The 20466-nt window shown below is 49.3% G+C and overlaps 1 protein-coding gene and 1 long non-coding RNA gene across 2 annotated transcripts; one reads left to right on the top strand and one right to left on the bottom strand.

Annotated features, from left to right (window-relative positions):
* Window positions 1–1481: 1481 nt before the first annotated feature.
* On the top strand, window positions 1482–20105 carry LOC136507927 (L-galactose dehydrogenase). Its single transcript, XM_066502523.1, has 5 exons — window positions 1482–1748; window positions 1849–2080; window positions 2192–2491; window positions 17663–17791; window positions 18779–20105. The coding sequence occupies exons 1-5, from the start codon at window positions 1588–1590 to the stop codon at window positions 18908–18910; spliced, it is 954 nt and encodes a 317-aa protein (XP_066358620.1). The 5' UTR covers window positions 1482–1587; the 3' UTR covers window positions 18911–20105.
* LOC136507928 (uncharacterized) lies at window positions 3436–3969 on the bottom strand. The gene is made up of 3 exons (XR_010771790.1): window positions 3946–3969; window positions 3738–3856; window positions 3436–3655 (listed from the first exon to the last, which is right to left on the bottom strand). It is a non-coding gene; the product is annotated as an uncharacterized lncRNA (long non-coding RNA).
* Window positions 20106–20466: the final 361 nt, after the last annotated feature.

The raw sequence follows: 20466 nt of genomic DNA, 5'->3' as shown, positions 1-20466 counted from the left end.
ACTATCATCTTTATCCTTAGCGCCTGTGTTCAAAAGCTTATCCGGTCTCTTTCATGAACGATTTTAAACAGCTAAAGTATTATTTGGTTTAGCAAAAGGGACGGTAACAACAACAGAACTCATTTCCACTGCTACCTATTATAGAGAAATCAATATGGTCATTTGTTTGGTTTAGCAAAATGGCTAGGAAATGTAAACGGAAAAAGAATGCATCAACAAAAATATGAAATTAAAGAGCTCAAAGGAGAAGGAAGGAAGTACACATGCCCCTTGATCCGATCCTCCCGAACCCAATTTGATGCGAATCGTCTTCTCCCCATGTCCCTCTTGCAAAACTTCCTTTTTACCGAAAATTCCATCAAAAATTCAAGAACACAGTCCATGGTTACGGTTTGGGGAAAAGGTTGGGGTCGAAGGGAGAGGGAGATGGCGAAGGGAGAGGGGATGAAATGGGTCATGTTCACTGTTTAGGATGCCGCAGAAGCACTTGGGTCGTTGGTGAGCGGGGTTGTTGGCGTCCTAGAGTTAACGCTGGAGCATGATGTAAGGTTGAGATGGCCAACTGGGGGTGAGAGGTGGGGTGAATAGTTGTATCTAAAACAATCACTTTGGCTAATCAAAACAAATGTAGAATTAACCTCGTCGATCTAGCCATGACTACACTCCTCTACCTTTGTTCACAGGACCCCTACAAAAAATATTAATCAAGGTAACAACTATGGTGCTGAGTTGGTAGTGGGATCTCACCTACACAAGATCTAGTTAGCAAGGTCACACAACCTAAGCTACTAGAGCACAAGCTAGCACAAAGTGAGCTCTCCTGCATATACTAGTGAGCAATGGTAAGCAACTACAACTAGCTACACTAGTACAAGAGCAACAACACTAGCCCAAGATATTACAAGTAAAGAGCTACTATCGGGGAGTGCAAACCACACGGGAGACAGTGGATGACATGATAATATTCCTCCCAAGTTCGGTGGCTTGCCAACCACCCCACCCGAGGCGAGTTGCCAAGTTCAAGGATTATCGATCCTCTCGCTAGCTTCCAAGCCCAGCCCGGACTATCCCTCGAGGTAGGCTCAAGGTGAGCACTAGACTTTGACTCGACCAATAAACTTAACACTCTCAATGCCTCACTTTTACTAGAGCTGCTTTCCGCCTTCACCGACCGGGACAAGGACAAGAGCCCTCAATAATATCTTTATCGGAGAACCGCACAATCTAGTTGCCAGCTTTTACGGAGTCACAGCGTTTAAGCTTTATAGGTGGCAACTTCCAAAAATAATAAACACGATCGTCTAGCGTCACATGACCCGCACATGCTACGAGACAAACTCGCTAAGAATCCAATAAGCAAGGTGGTACAGTAGCTGCCTAGCTGGCAAGACATCAAGCAGCCCAACTTTGTCATTGACATGGTCCGGTCATTCCGTGACCCATATGTCAGTTACATATATAACCTTGACCTTGAGGTAGATGGACTCCATCCGTGGCGCGCACACTCGCGCACCCACTCCAGTCCCCTCCCCTCCAACTCCAATCCGTCGCGCGCGCCTATCAGCAAAAGCCTGAGCCTGACGAGCCATGGAGCTCCGCGAGCTGGGCGGTACGGGCCTCCGCGTCAGCGCCGTCGGCTTTGGTGCCTCCCCGCTCGGCAACGTTTTTGGGGACGTGCCCCGCGACGCCGCCCGCGCCGCCGTCCGCCGCGCGCTCGACCTCGGCATCAACTTCTTCGATACCTCCCCGTACGGAACTCCTCACTCCCTTTCGTTTCCTCGCCTAGTCCCCTCTCCTCTCCTCCTCCGCTGACTGATGCCACTGGTCTGACCGCCCACCCGCGCTCAGGTACTACGGCGGCACGATCTCGGAGTCAGTCCTCGGCGACTGCCTCCGCCACGCGGCCGTTCCGCGGGATCGAGTCGTCGTCGCCACCAAGTGCGGCCGCTACAAAGACGAGGGTTTCGACTTCTCCACCGACCGCGTGACACGGAGCATAGACGAGAGCCTCGCCCGACTGGGGCTGGACTACGTCGACATCCTCCACGCCCACGACATCGAGTTCACCCATCTCGACCAGGTCCGGTCCCGATTACGGCTTCCGCTCACCATCTGTTTGACGAATTGCCAGGCTCCCGTGCAGTGAGCTGAGCCCGGAATCTGGGCACACTGACACTCATTCTTGCTGTAGATTGTGAACGAGACAATTCCCGCACTCCAGAAGATTAAGGAGAGTGGGAAGGCACGGTTCATTGGCATCACCGGGCTGCCCCTCAGCATCTACCCTTATGTCCTCGACCGGGTAGCACCAGGCTCGGTGGACCTGATTCTATCTTACTGCCACTACGGGATTAATGACACCTCCCTTGTTGAACTGCTCCCCTACTTGAAGAGCAAAGGTGTTGGGGTTATCAGTGCTTCTCCCCTCTCCATGGGTCTTTTAACAGATAATGGGCCACCAGAGTGGCATCCTGCACCAGAAGAACTTAAGGTATATCCTTAAATCTGTTATGTGCCTGTTGATTGAACAGCAAGCTTCCTAGAGTACAGTTTTATTTTTTGTGGCTGTTGCTTTATGAATTGTCAAACACACCATTTTTACTGTCCTAATAGGCATGTTGACAGTGTAAACCCCCCATATTTAGAATGACTTTCTAATATTCAAAGTTCAGCTAGGCGCTAGGCGGAATCTAGGCGCTGACCCATTGCCTAGCGCCTAGTCGGGAGTACTCGGTCCTAGGCGCTCCTAGGCGTTTTCCTAGGCGTTTTGGCAATATAGCCATAAATTATATATATATTATGTATATAACTATATATATAATATAACTACTATATATATGAGTCACAGTAAGTATAAAAAGAGGGTCAGTAGACATATCTGACTCCTAGCTGGCTTACTCTTGCATGTTCCTAGCTCCTGCAACACATTTTGACAGCTAGTAGTTAGTAAATTAGTCAATAGACAGCTAGCTGTTCATAAAAAAAAATAGAAAACACTAAGTTGTGACTTATCTGGATGATTTCAGCAGCCTCCCATCCATGAGCACACCATATCAGTAGCTGGTAATTACAATACAAGTGGATAGGGCAGTAATACAAGTGCACAACACAATTTATAAATAAAGGACAGCACAAGCGCATAGTTCTTAGTTCAGGTCTCACAAATCACAAAAGAAGACACACAGACACAAAGTGACACAGCTGTAGTTCATAAGACCAGGGCATCACAAAAGGCTTCACTACTAGATGGAGATGGTCCAGATCATATTTCTTCTTCACTGTAGTACATATCCTCATCGTCATACTCTTCTTCTTCAGACTCAAATTCTTCTCCTTCATAGAGCTCCCTCACTCTTGCACTTCTACGCAGCTCAAGTTGTTCATCTGCTCCCACTGCCTCTCCAATGACAGACCAAGGTATCCCTGTACCCTCCATCTCATCTTCCTCCCCATCTCTAAAGTCAACTAATGCACAATCATCCCCACCCTCTTGAAGAAAACCTTGAGCTTCAGTTGTATCACTAGACAAGAGAACATCAATGATTTTGTTTGACTTGATCTTTTCTCTCTTACTAAGCAGCTTGGAGTTGAATTGGATATACACCAGCTTGTTGAGGCGGGTTGTAGTAAGCCTATTCCTCTTCTTAGTGTGCATCTACAATTTAAAAAAAGCATTCTCAGTTCTACAATTTAATTGTAATGCTGCTGAAACTGAAATGTTCATAATAGATAGGTACCCCTTCAAACCCACTCCAATTTCTTTCACAACCAGAAGAGCTTGATGTCAAAGATAGGATCCTTGTAGCCATCTTCTGTAAAGCTGGTGTTTCATATCCATACAGTCTCCACCATGATGCTGAAATAAAAAAAACACCTCTATTAGTTCAGAAAACAGCAAACAACAAACAGCCATGAGCCATGCAAGCTTATAGGAAGTACCTCTACCTGGGTTGTAATCAAAGTTTTCAAAAGTCCTAGCAAACTTCTTGCTAAAGGGTCCTTCTCTATTCTGAAACTTCTTTAGTTCAATGTTGGCAGCCTGATGCTGCATGTCGTCATTATGATAATAAAATTTCTCAACACAAGCTATAAACCCTTTTGATATTTTGGGTTGATCAAAGATTGATGGGTCACTATCTATAGTGAGGATTCAGCAAATAGGCTGTCAAATGCAATGGAGAATCAAGTCTTCCATTCATCTTCTTGTCAATAACAGCTATTACATCCTTGAACCGAGCCTCAACATTTCCAAAGGCCTCTTTGATCTGTCTCTTTGACTTTAGTAGTTCTCCATAAAGGAAACCCATGGATGGCCTCACATCCCCATCAACCAAACGGAGGACTTTGACCAATGGCTCAAAAACAGTCAATGTTAGCTTCACATCCTTCCAAAAGCTTGGACTCAATATAGTTGCTGTTGCCTCTTTTCCTTTCTTTGATTTCACATCCTTCAATGAGTCCCACCTACTATGAACCACCATCTTCCTTAACTGGTCCTTCTCTTGCATGCTACTCAAAGTGAGAAAGTTTGAAGCAAACCTAGTCACTCCTGGCCTCACTACCTCTTTCCCCTCTGTGAAGTATCTCAAGCACTCCAATGTCCTTGTGTGGCCATAGACAAATATGGTAAATGCCTTTGCTTGGTCAACCACTTTCTTGAACCGAGTCATGTTGCCAAATCCTTGGAGCATAAGGTTGATTGTGTGAGCTGCACAAGAGGTCCAAAATATGTGTGGTCTCTTCTCTTCCAATAGCCTCTTTGCTCCCATGTTGTTAGAGGCATTGTCAGTCACTACTTGCACCACATTGTCTGGACCAATCTCTTCAATTGCTTTGTCCACAAGATCAAAGATGACCTCACTGGTATGTGAGACATGTGACATCTCCTTAGAGCTGATGAAGGAGGTTCCATCAACACAATTGGTGCACAGATTCATTATGCTTCTCCTCTTCCTATCTGACCAAGCATCAGTCATAATAGAACACACATTTTTCATCTTCTCGGCTTCACGCTCCTGCAGCAAACTCTTGGTTCTTTCATATTCTTCTTCCAGCAACTTCCCTCGCAGTGCATCCTGAGTTGGAGGTACAAGTCCTGGACCAAACTGTCCAATTGCTTCGCATATTTGCCTGAACTCATCATTATCACATGCATTGAAAGCAATTCCTGCCAACACAACATTGAAAGAAGCATAATTAGTGTTCAGTACAGGAAAACAACATCTAATGAACTTTGAAATGTAAAAACAGCATAGTATACTAGCAATTTACCATGTGTATATGCCCATCTTTCAATGTACTTATGCACCTCATTGGTTCTTTCTTTCCAAAGTTCCTTGTTCAGCTGTTGTTGCTTCAAAGAATCAGACTTGGTAGCTTTAGGATCAATAGCACGTGTCCATTTGTCAATGGGTCCTAATTTGTGGGGCTCTGAACTTCCAACACAGGTGACTTCATCTGAATCTGTTCCAACCCTAGATACATGAACTTCCTCTCTAATTTTTAGCTCACGAATAATCTTCTCCTCCCTCTTCCTGTTTGCATCAGCTAGCGCCTTCTTGCACTTCTCTTTAGCCTCCATAGCCTGTGGTGTTCTTGCTGTGCATTTCTTCACATTCTTTCCTTTATGAGCCAAATGCTCCTTCAACCTATGAATCCCTCCTCTCATCTCCTTGTCACAGAGCTTGCACTTCACCTTGTTCTTGTTGCTAGCATCAACAAGAACACCATATTTCCATCCAACATCATCTGAGTTCCTTTTCAGGAGATTAGTTGCCTCAGTTCCTGTTGCATCTGGTGCAGAAACACCTTGTTCTGTCGACATCCTACATTCAAATTCAAGAGTTCACCAATGAACCGCAGTACAGAGAACAGGGAACAAAGCATGCACATTAGACATTCAGTAAACTGCAACTGCAATCATTCAGTAGGAAATTCAGTAGGAACAGAGCATGCACATTAGATATTCAGTAGGTAAACTGCAACTGCAATCAAAACTAAAATTATTGGAAGACTTCACTGAACAAACACATTTTTACTGTTAACTAATGATGACAGCAGCACTAGTCTCATTCAGTAGACTCATTCAGTAAACAAAAGACTTCACTAAACAAACACATGCAAATTCAATCATACAGGGGAGATGAGCAGGGGAGGAGCTGCCGGCATGGGAGGGGAGAGGAGCATGGGAGGGAAGGGAGCTCACCTTGGGGACTTGGGGTGGCCGGCGGGGAGGGGTTCCAGTCGAGGACGAGCAGGACGGCGGCGGCGAGTCGACGACGAGCAGGACCGGCGGCGCGCGAGTCGGGGACGAGCTTGGACGAGCAGGGGAGGAGCAGAGGAGGAGCAGGACCGGCGGGAGGAGCAGGACCGGCGGGGAGGAGGTCGTCCGGCGGGATGGACCTCGCCCGGCGAGGAGGACCGGCGGCGGGGACGACCAAATCTTACGCGGGGACGAGCGAATGGCGCCGCGCTCCCTTCTAATCCTCCCGCGCTTGGGTCTCGTGGCCGCGCGCGGGCCTGGCCGCGCGGGAATTCCTCCTGCGCTCCGATTTGGCGCGCCAAAATTGGCCGCCCTCGAGCTCGCGCTCATCACGCGCGCCTACGCGCCGCGTCCACTCCCGCCTAGCGCGCCTCCGCGCCGCGATGCGCGACTATGCCCCTAGTCGCGGCGACGGGCTTCGCCCAGCGACTAGGCGCGCGTAGTCGCCGCCTAGCCGAACTTTGCTAATATTTCAATCATGCATCCACACCATTCTATCTTTTGGCCTGTAATTTTCGTACTTCTGCATTTCTTATCTATTTTCCATAAAGGCTCTTTGGAGCCCCATAGATGCCTGAATTCTACTTAGGAAATGAAAATATTCAATTCATATTCATTTATTTTTTGATGATTGTATCAAATCACAGGGAAGGAAAATGTCCGTAATTATATAGAGCTTATGGTTACAAATGAGAAGAATAAAATAAAACTTAAGGGCTTATGGTGAGGAAGTTTTGAGTGGGGCACTTGTGCAATGAGAAGGTGTAAAGTGTAGAGGGAGGGAGGGTCTAGGGTCCTTTGCTGGAACCCGAAAAGGGGAGGGAGCAGGGTTGGGGTGTCACTGAAAAAGTGGGCTTGGTCTAGGGTGGGTTGTGTTTTAAGAGAGAAGCGATGATTTTTTATGGGATCTTCGTTCGAAGTTAATATTGGGTTGGGAACTGATTTTAGAAAGCCTCATGTATTACAGAAGGCAAGGGACACTAGGAAGTTAGGAGCCATTTCAATCATTTATAGTTTTTTCTTCAAATTTTGATTTTTTTGGGTAGTGAAATTATTATTTTTTGTTTACGGAAAATAGGATTTTAAAATTTAGGAAAAATCCAGAAATAAGTTTTTGTTGTTTTGGCAAAAGCATCGGATGCTGCATAATATGCCCATTGCTCCTTTTGTGGTATAGTTTGCCAGATTTATCACCCTCTGTTCACTGTTGACAGCCCTCTGCAGCTATCCTTTTCAGCTTTTCTTACAATGGTGTTATTATTGAGTTCCATAGCTTCCCTATCCACTTTTAAACCTGAACAGGCAACAGTTGCACAATTTGTCCATTTGTTGTAAGATTATTAATCAGTTAAGTTAGACTATCTTTCATGCCTGTTAGCTGGGTAGTCGATCCTTATACAGCTTCTTCCCAGTGCCGACCCGTTTCCTTACTAGTTCAGAGATTTCCAAACATGAGGCATTGGGGCCAACCTTGTCACCTTCTACAGCTTGTCACATTCCCAGGAGATATCAAAACTGGTAGCTGTGGGTAATGGCAGGCTGTTGTTTTTCAAACTTTTTTGAACTAGGGTTATGGGACATTGTGGGGGGATGACCCCTGATACCCACAGGGCTGTACATGGGCCAAGCCGCTAGGGGAGGCCTAGCCCGCAAGACTACGCCGCGCGGAGCACAGCACAGGTCGGTATGCCTCGCAAGACTACATGAAGATCCTTGGCGATCAAGGATGATCTGTTCGGATATGCAAGATTCCGCAATCTCTGTAATTCAGGATAGAAACAACCGACCTGTAACCTTACCCCCCGAGCTATATAAGGCGGGTAGGGACCCCCCTCGTTTTCATCCAATCTCTCGTAATACAATCCATAAAGATACATGACGTAGGGTATTACGTCAAGCTGACGGCCTGAACCTGCCTAATCGCTGTCTCTTGCGTTTTGTGTCACCATCCGGTTCCCTCACGCGTACCTCCACCGATTCATCTACTACCGTGGCCATACCCCTCGGTAGACCACCGGACATATTTCGTCGACAGTGATGCGCCAGGTAGGGGGTGTGCGTGCTGAATCCATGGCGAGCCAGATGGTCCGCTTTCCGAGCTCCATGGCCCTTCTCAAGCCGGGCCAGATCTTCACGGTCAGATCCATGACCTGGGTCATCGGCCTCGACGGCAACGGGGAGATCGTGGAGGTGGTGTAGGATCACCCTGCGCCGATCGCGCCAACACCTGCAACGGCATCTCTGATTCCGGCGCCCCGCCGCTGGGTTAGGAGATCCATCAGCAATGACGATTTGATCGCATCCATCGATCGGGTCACAGACCACTTAACGGAATGCCAGCTCCTCGTGGATTCGGTCTTAGATCAATCTAGAGAGAGCGACGAATTTCTTGCACTCCAAGATCACCAAGTCGCTGCAACCGAGCGACCTGCTCGGCCACATCGTTCGAGGCGGCTAGATTCCGATTTGGTGATTACGACCACTCTAGAGGGGCACACGGTGCGGCGCCGTCCACTTCCTGCTACCGGCCTACGCTTGGCCGATTATGAGGTCCCGATGGAGAACCCGCCAGGCTGGAGGGTGCAGGATCCTCGTACCAGAACGCTGTCCACCACCTCTTCATCGACCACGCCGAGCGCGACCACGTCGACGACCTCTACAGGATTGATCTGCCTGAGGCAGGTTAGCCCGCGCCCGTGGTGAATATGGTGGCTTTTCGCCACCTTTCGGACGACTCCCTCCACAACGTCCTGGAGGAGAGCCCCGGTGATTACTCCGAGGGCTCAACCAAGACTGCATCAAGCTGCCCTACTTTCCCTCCGGGGTTTGGGGGCATGATTTTCCACGTCAGCCACGACAGCGCCATTAGGGACGGCGAAATCACCGACGAGCGCAATGCTCGCCTAGCGAAAAACGCCGATCGCCAACGTCGCTGAGATGCAGAGGCGGCCTACGGGGGCGACGTGGATGGACACGGCCCACCGCGCCGGGGGCGTAATCTGGAGGAGTTCGACATGGTGGGCAACCAGCCGGTCCACCAGACCCCAAGTGCTAATCTCACCGTTGCTTTCAACGAGCTCGAGAAACTTCCTCAAACTCTAGAGGTCGAGAAGGTCCGAGCGCATATCATAGCAGCTCAAGTTCAGCACCGCCATCGTTGTTGAACGAGAAGAGGCCGGACACGCATACAAAGTCCAGCGCCCAGTCTACTTCATCAGCGAGGTCCTAAACGAGTCTAAGACTCGCTACCCCCAGGTCCAGAGCTGTTGTATGCCATTCTGATCACATCTCGGAAGCTCCGTCATTACTTTGACGCCTACCACATAGCAGTAGTGATTGAGTACCCACTCGGCGACATGCCCCGCAACAAGGAAGCCAATGGCCGCATCATTTAATGGGCGGTCAAGCTCGGCACCTATACCATCGACTTCAGGCCTCGCCACACGATCAAGTCGCAGGCGCTCGTCGATTTCATCGCCGAGTGGACGGATATGCATACTCTTGTCCCGGTTGACCACCCCGAGCACTGGACCATGTACTTTAATGGGTCTCTCAACCTCGACGGCGCTGGGGCAGGTGTGTATTTCATCTCGCCATCAGGGGATAAGCTTCGCTATGTCCTCCGCCTACGCTTCCGAGCATCTAATAATACCGCTGAATACGAGGCGACACTTCATGGTCTCCGTATAGCTGTCGAGCTCGACGTTAAACGCCTCCAGGTGTGCGGCGACTCCGCACTCGTGATCAATCAACTCAACAAGGATTGGAACTGCACCAATGAGAAGATGACGCTTACTGCGCCACGATAAGAAAGTTAGAAGACAAGTTCTACGGCATCGAGTACCACCACGTGGTCCGGGCTGACAACCAAGCAGCCGATGAGCTGTCAAAGTTAGGGTCAACCCGGGCCGAAGTTCCAGCCGGAGTGTTCATCCAGGACCTGGTGATGCCCTCTATCAAGCAGGGGCAAGAAGGACCCAGCCCAGTCGCAACACCGGTGTCTCTCCGTACTTCATGGTTTTCGGCTCTGAGGCCGTTTTACCTGCCGACATCGCCTTCCGAGCACCCAGGGTGGAGAACTACAACGAGGAGAACTCCGACCAAGCTCGGCTCGTTGAAGTGGACAGCTTAGAAGAAGAGCGCCTGGTTTCATGTGTTCGGATAGCAAAGTACCTAGACAACATGCGAAGATACTATAACCGCAACGTCAACGATCAATTTTTCGTGGTTGGAGACTTAGTACTCCGCAAGAAGCAGAAGACTGATGTGATGCACAAGCTTTCCTCAGCATGGGAGGGCCCCTTCATTGTCAAGGCGGTCACCCGACCAGGATCCTACAGATTATGCGACATGAACGAAAGAGATGTCCCAAACTCTTGGCACATCGATCTGCTTAGGCGTTTATACCCTTGAAACGTTCATTTCAAAGATATGTACCTTTCATATTTGAGTATTCAATAAAGTTTTTTACCCTGATGTTTCTCCATATTGTTTTCTCCATGCTTTTTCGCTAAGCGAATCTTTCTCTGCGTACAACATCTTAAAGATGACATGCAAACTATGCCTAAGGTAAATCCCCGAACAATCATGTTGACGCTCGGATGTTTCCAGAGACGGCCCTGTCTCCAGCTTCTCCCTACACATGCACGAGCGTCCACCTTCTGCGTTATGGGTGGCCGGCAACGGCTCCATGGTGACGCTTTGTTCTTCCTACACGCACACGGGCTCCGCGCTCCGCGTTACGGTTAACAAGCTAACTAAGGCTGGAGGCTCAGCTACACACAAACTGTTCGGATGGTTTATATTAAATATAAACACAAAATCCACCATAACGCTAAGTGTTCATCAAAAGTTGCTAAGTACTTTTACACAACTTTGCAACATAAGTTTTTCCTAATCTACTGGGTACCGCTCCCTCCTTCCCTGAATAGGTTGACGTCTCCAGCCAACCTCTTCGCTGGTTCTTCTGCCTCATCCTCCAGCCTAGCGATCTTTGTTGCATCATCCCTCGGGCATACCCGGTCACCACCCGCTGGAGATCCACTGAAGGGTAGTGCGACCGCAGTTGTGCAAGTGCATGGACGACGGCTCCATGGGCGGCGCTGCGTGTGAACTCTTGGAAGTCCGACCACGCCATCCGGCACCGGTCCACGATTGACCAGGGTGGCGGGTCTCCAGGCAGTTGCTCTCTCCCTTCGGATGGTTCAAAGCCAATGCAGTCGAGCACGGGCTTGATCCCCGCCGTCATCGCTTCAATGGTGTCATCCCGCGCTTTCACCTGGTCTCCAAAGACCTTGAACTGCGCGTGCGCCTGGTGCCGATACTCTGCAAAAAAGCAGCCGTATGCTAAGCATGCGTCCAACGCTGCACAAGTAAAAATAAAGTGGCAAGCACCAACGTTGAAGATCTTCAGCGACCCTCTTGGCATTCTCCTCTGCCTCCTCCTTCCCCGCAGTCAGTTGCATGACAGCCTCCTGGGAAAGGCCAAACTCCATCTCCAGCGCTGCACATCACAGCCAGACGTCACACAACGCTGAGCATTAACAAAACAAGATCCAAAATCATACCTTTCTGCTGGTCGGTACTGTGGCTAAGCTGCTTGGCCAGCGACTGGCTCTCCGCCTCCATCTGCCGGCGCTCTGTCTCCAACGCTAGGACTTTCACCTCCAAATCTTCTCTGCGGTGGCGTTCTTGGAGTAGGCGCGCCTGGAGGTCGTTCACCGACGCCTGCAAATTCTTATTCTCCTTCAGCACCGGGGTCATCTCCTCTAGTTGCCGCAGGCGCTGCTCGGACACTTTCATGACATTCTGCAAAGAGCAAGGGGTCAAAAGACTGCGATCTTCAAGGGACACAATTGAATGATTTTTCAGGCTTACCTCAATGCGGCCGATCATTGCTGTCAGGTCGTTTCTCAGCCTCTTTGTCTTTGCGCTCACCTCCCCCTCCAGCATTTCAAACTCTTCACCGCGCTGGATAACTGTGCCGAGGAGCTGGGGAGGCGGAGTGGGCTCCTGCGCGATTTCTTCAACTTCCACAGCAGCCGCCTGCAGAGGTGCCCTCCTTGGTCGCTGCTGTGCTCGGACCGTCCAAGCCTTACCTCCGCTGTCGACGCTGCCGGTGCCGTCGCTTGCTCAGCAACCGTGGGTGGATCCCACGCCGCGCTGCTCGGCGCATCCCCTGTGGCCCTTGCTCCTGCTCCGACAGGATCAGCCTACGTCGCCGCTGCACTCCACAACCCCTCATCGCCCGGATCACCCTCGTCGTGCGCCCCACCACTAGGCGAGGTAGGTCCGGTAACTGGTGGCTCCTCCATTGCTGGGGCTATCGGTTCCGCATCCGCTGGTTGCACCACGGTGGGGGCAATTGGATCTGCTCCCCCTTGTCTCTGCTGGACGTTGGGAGTTTTCGGTTCCTCCACACGCCCCCACCATCAGCAGCAGAAGGCTGCAGGTCCTCATTCGACTCTGCACTTTAGCAAGCAAACAACTCGTCAAGAAACAAAACACCGTGCTAGAGAAGAATTGCGCAAAAAGAAGGGAACTTAGAATTGGGACTCCCATCGCGCTGTTCGGAACCGGCGCGCTCGCCCGGAACCGCCCAGTCCAGCACCCAAACTGCCCAGCGTCTCCACTGCCGCCACTGGAGTAACCCGCGCGGTCCCGAGGACTGCGGTGGCCACCTGCGCTGCCGCTACTGGAGTCGTCCGCGTGGTCTCGGGGACCGCGGTAGTCACCTGGGCTGTCGCTGCCGGTGCCACTCAAGCTGCCGCCGCTGGTGTCGCCCGAGTACTGTCGGGCATCGCCGCTCCGGCCTCCCGCATCCACCGCCTCTCACGCGTCTCCGCCCCAGCCGGGGCAGATGGCGGAGGCGTCATGGCCCTCGGTGAAGGAGGCGCCGCCGGTCCATCGTCTGACGAGCTCGACACCACCATCTGCCGTCTTCGGAGCTAGGCGGTAGCTCCAATGCTCACCGGTCTCTCCTCACGATGAGACGACCTTGCTGTTTTTCTTGTTTTCGGGGATGGCTCCTCGCCAACAGGCCGCTTCCCCTGGAGCTTCTCGCGGACATACGACGTCCGCTCGTCTTCATCTTCGTCGTTAAGGTCGGCCGAGCTGTCCTCACCAGCCTCCGAGCTGGCTCGACTCTGGGGACCCCTCGGCCGGGCATCAACACGAATGAGTACATCGCAACAGATAAGGAATCAAGCGAAACCAAAAAGAAGACTCTTACCCATGGTGGGAGGCTCTCCACATTGAAGGGCCTCTGCTGGTCGTTGATCCAAAGACGCCCAGCGAGGTTGAACATCATCGAGATGCGCCGTTTGACTTCATCCCGACTGATCTCCTCGGGTACCTCACGGGTCCCATCGGTCTCCCCTTGGAATTCATACCCGGGGTGTGCCCTCTCCTTGCTGGGCTGGACCCGCTGAAAAGTGAAATTTGTCGCTACTATGACCCCATCCAACCTTCTCCGGTCGATCAGCGCCAAGAGCTCCGTCACTTGCTCTATTCCGTTAGCATTAGGCCTCTCCGACCACTTGGCGTTGCTCACGGGGATCTGATCAACGTCGCATGCCACATACGGCTTCGCTTGTGGCATGTAGAACCATGGCTGCGCCCAATACTTCACATTTGTGTTCAAAGGGGTGGCAATGTATTGACCCACCATCCTATCCTGAAGCTGCAAATACGGCGCGCCTACGATCCTAGATCCAGATCCCCCCCGGGCTTTCAAACAGAAGAAGTGGCGGAAAATATCAAAATGGGGAAGAATGCTAAGATAGGCCTCGCAGAAATGGATGAAGACAGAGACATGAAGGATGGAATTTGGGCTGAGATTGCAAAGACTGATCCCGTAATAGTCAATCAACCCACGGAGGAACGATGGATCGGAACATCAAATCCGCAATAGAAGTGATCTTCAAAAACTACTAATTCATCGCCATGAGGAGTAGGAAAGCTCTCACCGCGAGCCGGATGCCATCCCGCCGTCACCCTATCGGGCAGCACGCCGTGCACCACCAACTGATGAGCACCGCCTCGTTGCTGACGGACTCCACCCACTCCTTGGCGTGATTGAGCTCGTGCGCTGCCCTACTCGAGCCGCCACGAGTTCTTTTCGGCTCCATCTAACAGATCTGTGGCTTGGAGGAGACTACGCGCTTGCGGTCGCTCTAATGGCGGAGCTGTTGCCGGGCACAGCGGTGCGGGCGCGAGGAAGAAGATGAAGTGACGGAGAAATAGTGGGGAATGTGCGTCGGGGCCGTGGCGCTCTTATAACGGTTCGACCCCTGACTTTTCGCCTCCCAGGGTTTTTGGGGAACCACGCCTGCCCCGTCGTGTTCTCTCCCGAAATCTCCGCGTGCCGTTGGGCCGCTACGACAAACCGCGTCTTACGCGGGCCGACGCAACGGAATTCAACGCTAAGCGTTGCTTCGACGGAGTTTTTTTAGACATTTACGACAAGATATTTTCTTTCTCTGACCCTGCTACAAGATATCTTTGCAATCTTCCAGCAGGCTCGGGGACTACGTGTGTACGCGTCATCTTGCGAAGACTGTACTTCTTTCTACACTGCTTGTCTCAGCAAGTTGGAAACTGGGTTAGCACCTGATGACTACTACTTTGGACCCTGGCACCATGTGATTACTTCATCTATTGTCAGGCTCGGAGACTAAGTGGTCACACTTCACCTAGCGGTGAAAGTGCTTATTTCTGGACTTGGTCTTCTACAAAGCGACTAAGTCGTAGACTGTAATCGTCCAAGCTCCCTGTTTTGGCTCTGAGAGTCAAATTTTGCCTAAGGCATCGATGCTAAGCATCTCTTTTCGCTCGTGAGGGACTAAGTTCCTCCGCGCTGACTAAGTCAGAGACGCTAAGCGTCCAACCTCGCCGCTCGAACTTAAATGGGCACACTTCATCTAAGATGGAGACTTCAAATTTTTTTTACTTGAGCCCCTTACATCCTTCTGACAAACCTCAACTTTGAGTGAGTCCGGTTTTCATCGACCAGTCCAACTGCTCGAACATCTACTTCAACAGCTCGGACGCTCGTTCAACAGCTCGGACGCTCATTCAACAGCTCGGACGCCCGTTCAACAGCTCGGACAAGCTCAAGACGGTGTTGCTCAGCGGATACAAGGCGCTTGGGGACTAGCTGTGGGGGGATGACCCCCGATACCCACAGGGCTGTACATGGGCCGAGCCGCTCGGGGAGGCCCAGCTCGCAAGACTACGCCACGCGGAGCACGGCACAGGTCGGTGTGCCTCGCAAGACTACGTGAAGATCCTTGGCAATCAAGGATGATCTGTTCGGATATGCAAGATTCCGCAATCTCTGTAATTCCTATCTTGTAAACCGATTAGGATAGAAACAACCGACCTGTAACCCTATCCCCGAGCTATATAAGGCGGGTAGGGACCCCCCTCGTTTTCATCTAGTCTCATAATACAATCCACAAAGACACAAGACGTAGGGTATTACGTCAAGCTGACGGCCTGAACCTGCCTAATCACTGTCTCTTGCGTTCTGTGTCACCATCCGGTTCCCTCACGCGCACCTCCACCGATTCATCTACTATCGTGGGCATACCCCTCGGTAGACTGCCGGACGTATTTCGTCGACAGACATGATGTTGGGGCCTTGGGGGATCGATTGCATGCTGCAGATGGGAAAACAGCAAACAGGATGAAAGAGCATATAATTTTCTTATTGCTTGATTTTGACAATGTCAGCAAGGATATCGAACTAACCAATCCTATCTTGTTCCATATTCCGGTCTAATTTATCTATCTTACCTTTTTGTTGTGTGTGGAAGAAACGACAGAGAGATATAGGATCAAACCTGATCCTGGTATGCAGAGCCATTGCAGGCTCCTTGATGCACCACCACCTATGCTGTGTTATGGGCCATGTTGGGACCTCCTGTGATGCTGCCTCGAGCTGATATTAATTGATGTTTCAGACAGCCAAATTGGTCTGCAATTAGTTCAATTTTTCTGTAAGAATCTTCAAGTAATAACAGCCCGAAGGAGTACGAATGTCCCACATGGTTTTCAAGCGTGTGGTTTGAGGACAAGCTGGGATAGGATGGGCCTGTCCTTGTTTTTAAGGATGGAACCATCCCATATAGTGTCCAGTTGGGAGGGATGGAACCGTCCATTTTTTTTGTTTGGTTAAGAGTGATGGGTCAAATGGGATGGATAGAGATTTTGACACTGTCAGCTACAGTTTGTGTGGGCCTCACAGTTGTAGTTGGCCCTACCGGTCAGCCTCAACATCTTTTCTTCTCTTCCTGCCATGCGTTTGCCTCGCCATGTTGCCACCAGGATGCCTGCTCGTCCTGCACTCCCTGTGCCACCGCTGCCATCGGGGCGCTCAGCTACTCGCACCAGCCTCCCCCACTATCGCTAGCCACTGCGTCGCCATCAGTCTGCCCCAGCTCTACTTACCCACCGGGCCCATCTGCTCGAGCCGGCCTTCGCCGACCCACACATCCCCGTCGAGCTCTGGCATGAGGAGTCGCGTGCCCGAGGCACCGCGAGCTCCAGGGCGGGGAGGACCGCACCCCAAGGGCTGTGAGCTCCGGTGTGGGGAGGAGCACGAGTCGTGCGTTGGAGCAACGAGCCGTGCGGTTGAGCCGTCCCTGTCGAGCCGTCCATGGCCCTGACCTGTGTTGCCATTGACCCGACGTGCTCGCCCATGCCCGCTTGTTGATGGAGACTGATGAAGATGGCGTGGACGAGGGACGTCCCCGTCCCACCGATTTCAGGGACTCGGTTGGTCCCACATCTTTGCAGTATATGCCTTTTAGGGACCATCCCAACCCCGGTGGACTCCAAACAAAACACTGTATTTTTGGGGACGGACCCGCTCTGTCCCTGTGAGCCCACGAACCAAACACACGACAAGATGTTGATCATGTCCTCAAGTCATCAGTTCAATATAGCATATATTGATGTGCACAGTGGATGCACACCACCGAACCACAGCAAATGTATTCTAAAACTACCTAAACTAAATCATACATAAGTGTAATTTATTCAATCTGAGTCCATAGGAACTAACAGAGATGGGCTAAAAAATTGCCACAACACCACAATAATTTATTTTTTTTCTTGAATCCACAGGGGAGTTGTGTGTCATTGCATTAACTTAATACCACACCCACACTCAAGCACACACCCACTCAATATTCTTGATGATATTTGTATCTTAACTGAACTCTCAAGGATAAACCGTTCGTGTGGAACTTGAGAACTCTGTTTGGCATAATAGTTGTTCATGCCGTCTTCTAGATCTTGCTGAAGATTTTTTTGGTTTGTGTTTATTTCTTATACATATTGTTCCAATCTCTGCTAGAAATTTATTTGACAAGTATAATATTGCCTGTTTATCAGTCAGCATGCAGGGCTGCAGCAGATCACTGTAGAAAGAAGGGGAAAAGCATTACCAAGCTAGCTATGCAGTATAGCTTGATGAATAATGAAGTCTCGACAGTTCTTGTTGGAATGAACTCTTCAGAACAGGTTCACTGTTTTATTTTATTTTTTTTGCACTTTTGTCTTCTATTCAGCTCATTCATATTGCTTGATGAATAAATATATTTTCTAACTCGTGAGCTGCTAGAGCATATTCTGGTTGGTTTAGGAAATGATAAGAAATATTGTTATCTAAGCTTGCGTTCTGAATATCATATTTCCATGCTTCCACAATCTAAACCAGATGTGAGCTGTGAGCAGATCTCCTGTTGACTCCTAGTATATTTGGCTTGGTCTGTATCACATGTACCCTAAAAGATTTTCATATTTCTTTCTTAATCTTAACTAGGAATAGATTCATTATCATCATAGTTTTATCACTGTGCTGTACAGTTCATCCTAAATAAGGGTAATATAGAGATAGCCATGTTAGTTTAAGCCTTTATTTTTCTTTTAAATCGCATCTATAAACTAGTTCCTATTTAGTTAGTACTTAGTACAGGTTTGTAAATTTGTTAAACTAGAACAGCTAAAGATTACCAAGCCAGTTCTCATATATTGTACAAGTTTTACAAAATATGAAAAGAATTTTTGGTAGTCACCAAGTGTATCACTTGATAATAAACCATGTTGTATCTTGTTTGTTTAACTATTGATTAGTAGCAATGAAGTGTATTGGAGCACTCACCTTATGACTGCAGCCTGTTGGGTTAGTCCTTTTCAATTCTGAGTTGCCACAGAACTTGCCACTTGCCATCATGTGTTGTCGTTCTATGGTAGCATCCTTTTTGAAGCAGGTATATATATACAAATATACATTCGACCTTAAAATGTGAAGTGAAACTGAGTTTTTTCAAAGATGATACCGTCGCCCATTTCTTCTTTCCAAAACAAGGCCAGCAGTGGGGTTTTTCAGTCCCATTTAAAGATTGCTGTGTCACCACGGAGAATCATTCAGTTTGCTTGTTGGGACAGAAGCTTAGGATGGCAATGTGGTGATTTCGGGTGTAACGTCTTGTGTTTCCGTGATACAAGGTGGAGGAGAATGTGGCTGCTGCACTGGAGTTATCAACATCAGGCATTGATGAAGAACTTCTGCGTGAAGTTGAAGCAATTCTTGAGCCTGTGAAGAACCTGACATGGCCTAGCGGCATCCAACAAGCCTGATGTCCAAAAGCTGCTTGCCTGATTTGAGAAGCTAGTGTGATGGACGTATCAGTGCTATTCGATTCAGTCAATTGTGCATAGTAGCATCATTGACTGCTGACTGCAAATTTGCAATCCCATATGGTTATTGAAAGGGACGATTGGGACTGTTGGGATTTTATGGTTGGGTCCTGTGGTAATTTAGGCGTGTGGAATGAAGGCGACACGAGCAATAAAAGATCGATGCTGATCACTGAATAAGCGTCTCACATACATCTGGAGTGGAGTAATGCTAGTTAATTTGGTTGCGCACCACATTAACAGGGAAACAAGATGTTGCTGAATTGTGCACCGAACATGGATTTCTTCTTTGACTTGCCTGTTGTCATGAGTATCAGTGTAAACTTATGCTGTTTACCTGTCGACACAATGTTTTTTTTTGTCAGTTCATACCAAAACTCGCGTAAAGTATTTATATAGATTGCTAGATATACTACAATATATTTTCCTATGGCTGATGAAAATTGGAACACGTTGTCTAAACCTGCCATCTAAAACATTCAGAACCTCGAAGAGCAACCCAAAATTGTGATGATGAGAAGGAAGCGTCAACTGTCAGGAGTTGAAAGAAGTGCGTGTGAGCTAGGAGTCCTTCACTGCTCGTCCATGGTCGCCGAGGCCAATGGCCCCCTCCACCGCCGATATGATCTTTGGTACAGACATGCCGCCTGAGGACGATTTCTGTAACAAATTCCCCATTCAGATCAAGAAACTCGGTAGGCACGAGGAGAGGAAGGCTGGTGATGCATGCTGGCATGCTGTTAATTACCCGTGGCCTCCCGGACGGAGAGGTCCGGGATGATGACGTCGGCGCGGCTCATGAGGAAGATGTCGCCGCGGACCCCGGCGCCGCGCAGCGCAACCGTCGCCGTGACGAAGCCCACCGCGTACTCGCGGATCCTGGGGTGCCGGATGATCACCACCTCCTTGAAGGCTCTTGAGCTCTGGTCTGAAATCATCAAGACGAACGAACGCATTTATGAAGAAGGAAACGCAGATGAACTTGGCGTGTGCTTATGTCATGATTGTTTGGGATGTGTTTATTTATAGAGTAAAGTGCATGTATAGTCCATTAACTTGTAAGGCTATGTCGATTTGGTCTATCAGCTTTGAAAGTATATTTTTATATCTAAAATCTTGATTATTGATGCATAAAGAGTCAGTACCCCTTCGTTTGATGTTTTATGTCTACATGGACATACCACCGTGACAGCTGAACCGGAATTCTTCCGGTCCAAACGGCCGGACCGGAAGCGTCCGCCGAACGCTGCGCGCCAATTCCCGCCGAAGGCTGCGCGCCAAATTTTTTTATCCGAGAATGGAGCAGCAGCCGTGCGGCGCATTAGTTTGTGGCCAGCTTTAATTTGTTTCTCTTGCTCCTTTCTTATTATTTTTCTTCTCCTTTTCTTTTCCTTTGTTTTTTTTTCTCTTTTTCCTCTTTTTTGTTTTTATCTTTGTTTATTTCATGTTTCTTTTCTTATGTTTTTTTTATGATTAATGTTTTTTTAATTTTTTTT

This window comes from Miscanthus floridulus, chromosome 15 (assembly GCF_019320115.1).
Source record: "Miscanthus floridulus cultivar M001 chromosome 15, ASM1932011v1, whole genome shotgun sequence".
Classification (NCBI taxonomy): Eukaryota; Viridiplantae; Streptophyta; class Magnoliopsida; order Poales; family Poaceae; genus Miscanthus; species Miscanthus floridulus.
This window is presented reverse-complemented; position numbering and strand designations above follow the sequence as displayed.

What these genes read in the sequence shown, in the direction of transcription:
- LOC136507927 (XM_066502523.1), top strand. Translation starts at nt 1,588, where the DNA reads ATGGAGCTCCGCGAGCTGGGCGGTACGGGCCTCCGCGTCAGCGCCGTC. An exon ending in AGTTCACCCATCTCGACCAG is followed by an intron (nt 2,081 to 2,191) that starts GTCCGGTCCCGA and finishes TTCTTGCTGTAG; the next exon opens with ATTGTGAACGAGACAATTCC. An exon ending in CTGCACCAGAAGAACTTAAG is followed by an intron (nt 2,492 to 17,662) that starts GTATATCCTTAA and finishes CCTGTTTATCAG; the next exon opens with TCAGCATGCAGGGCTGCAGC.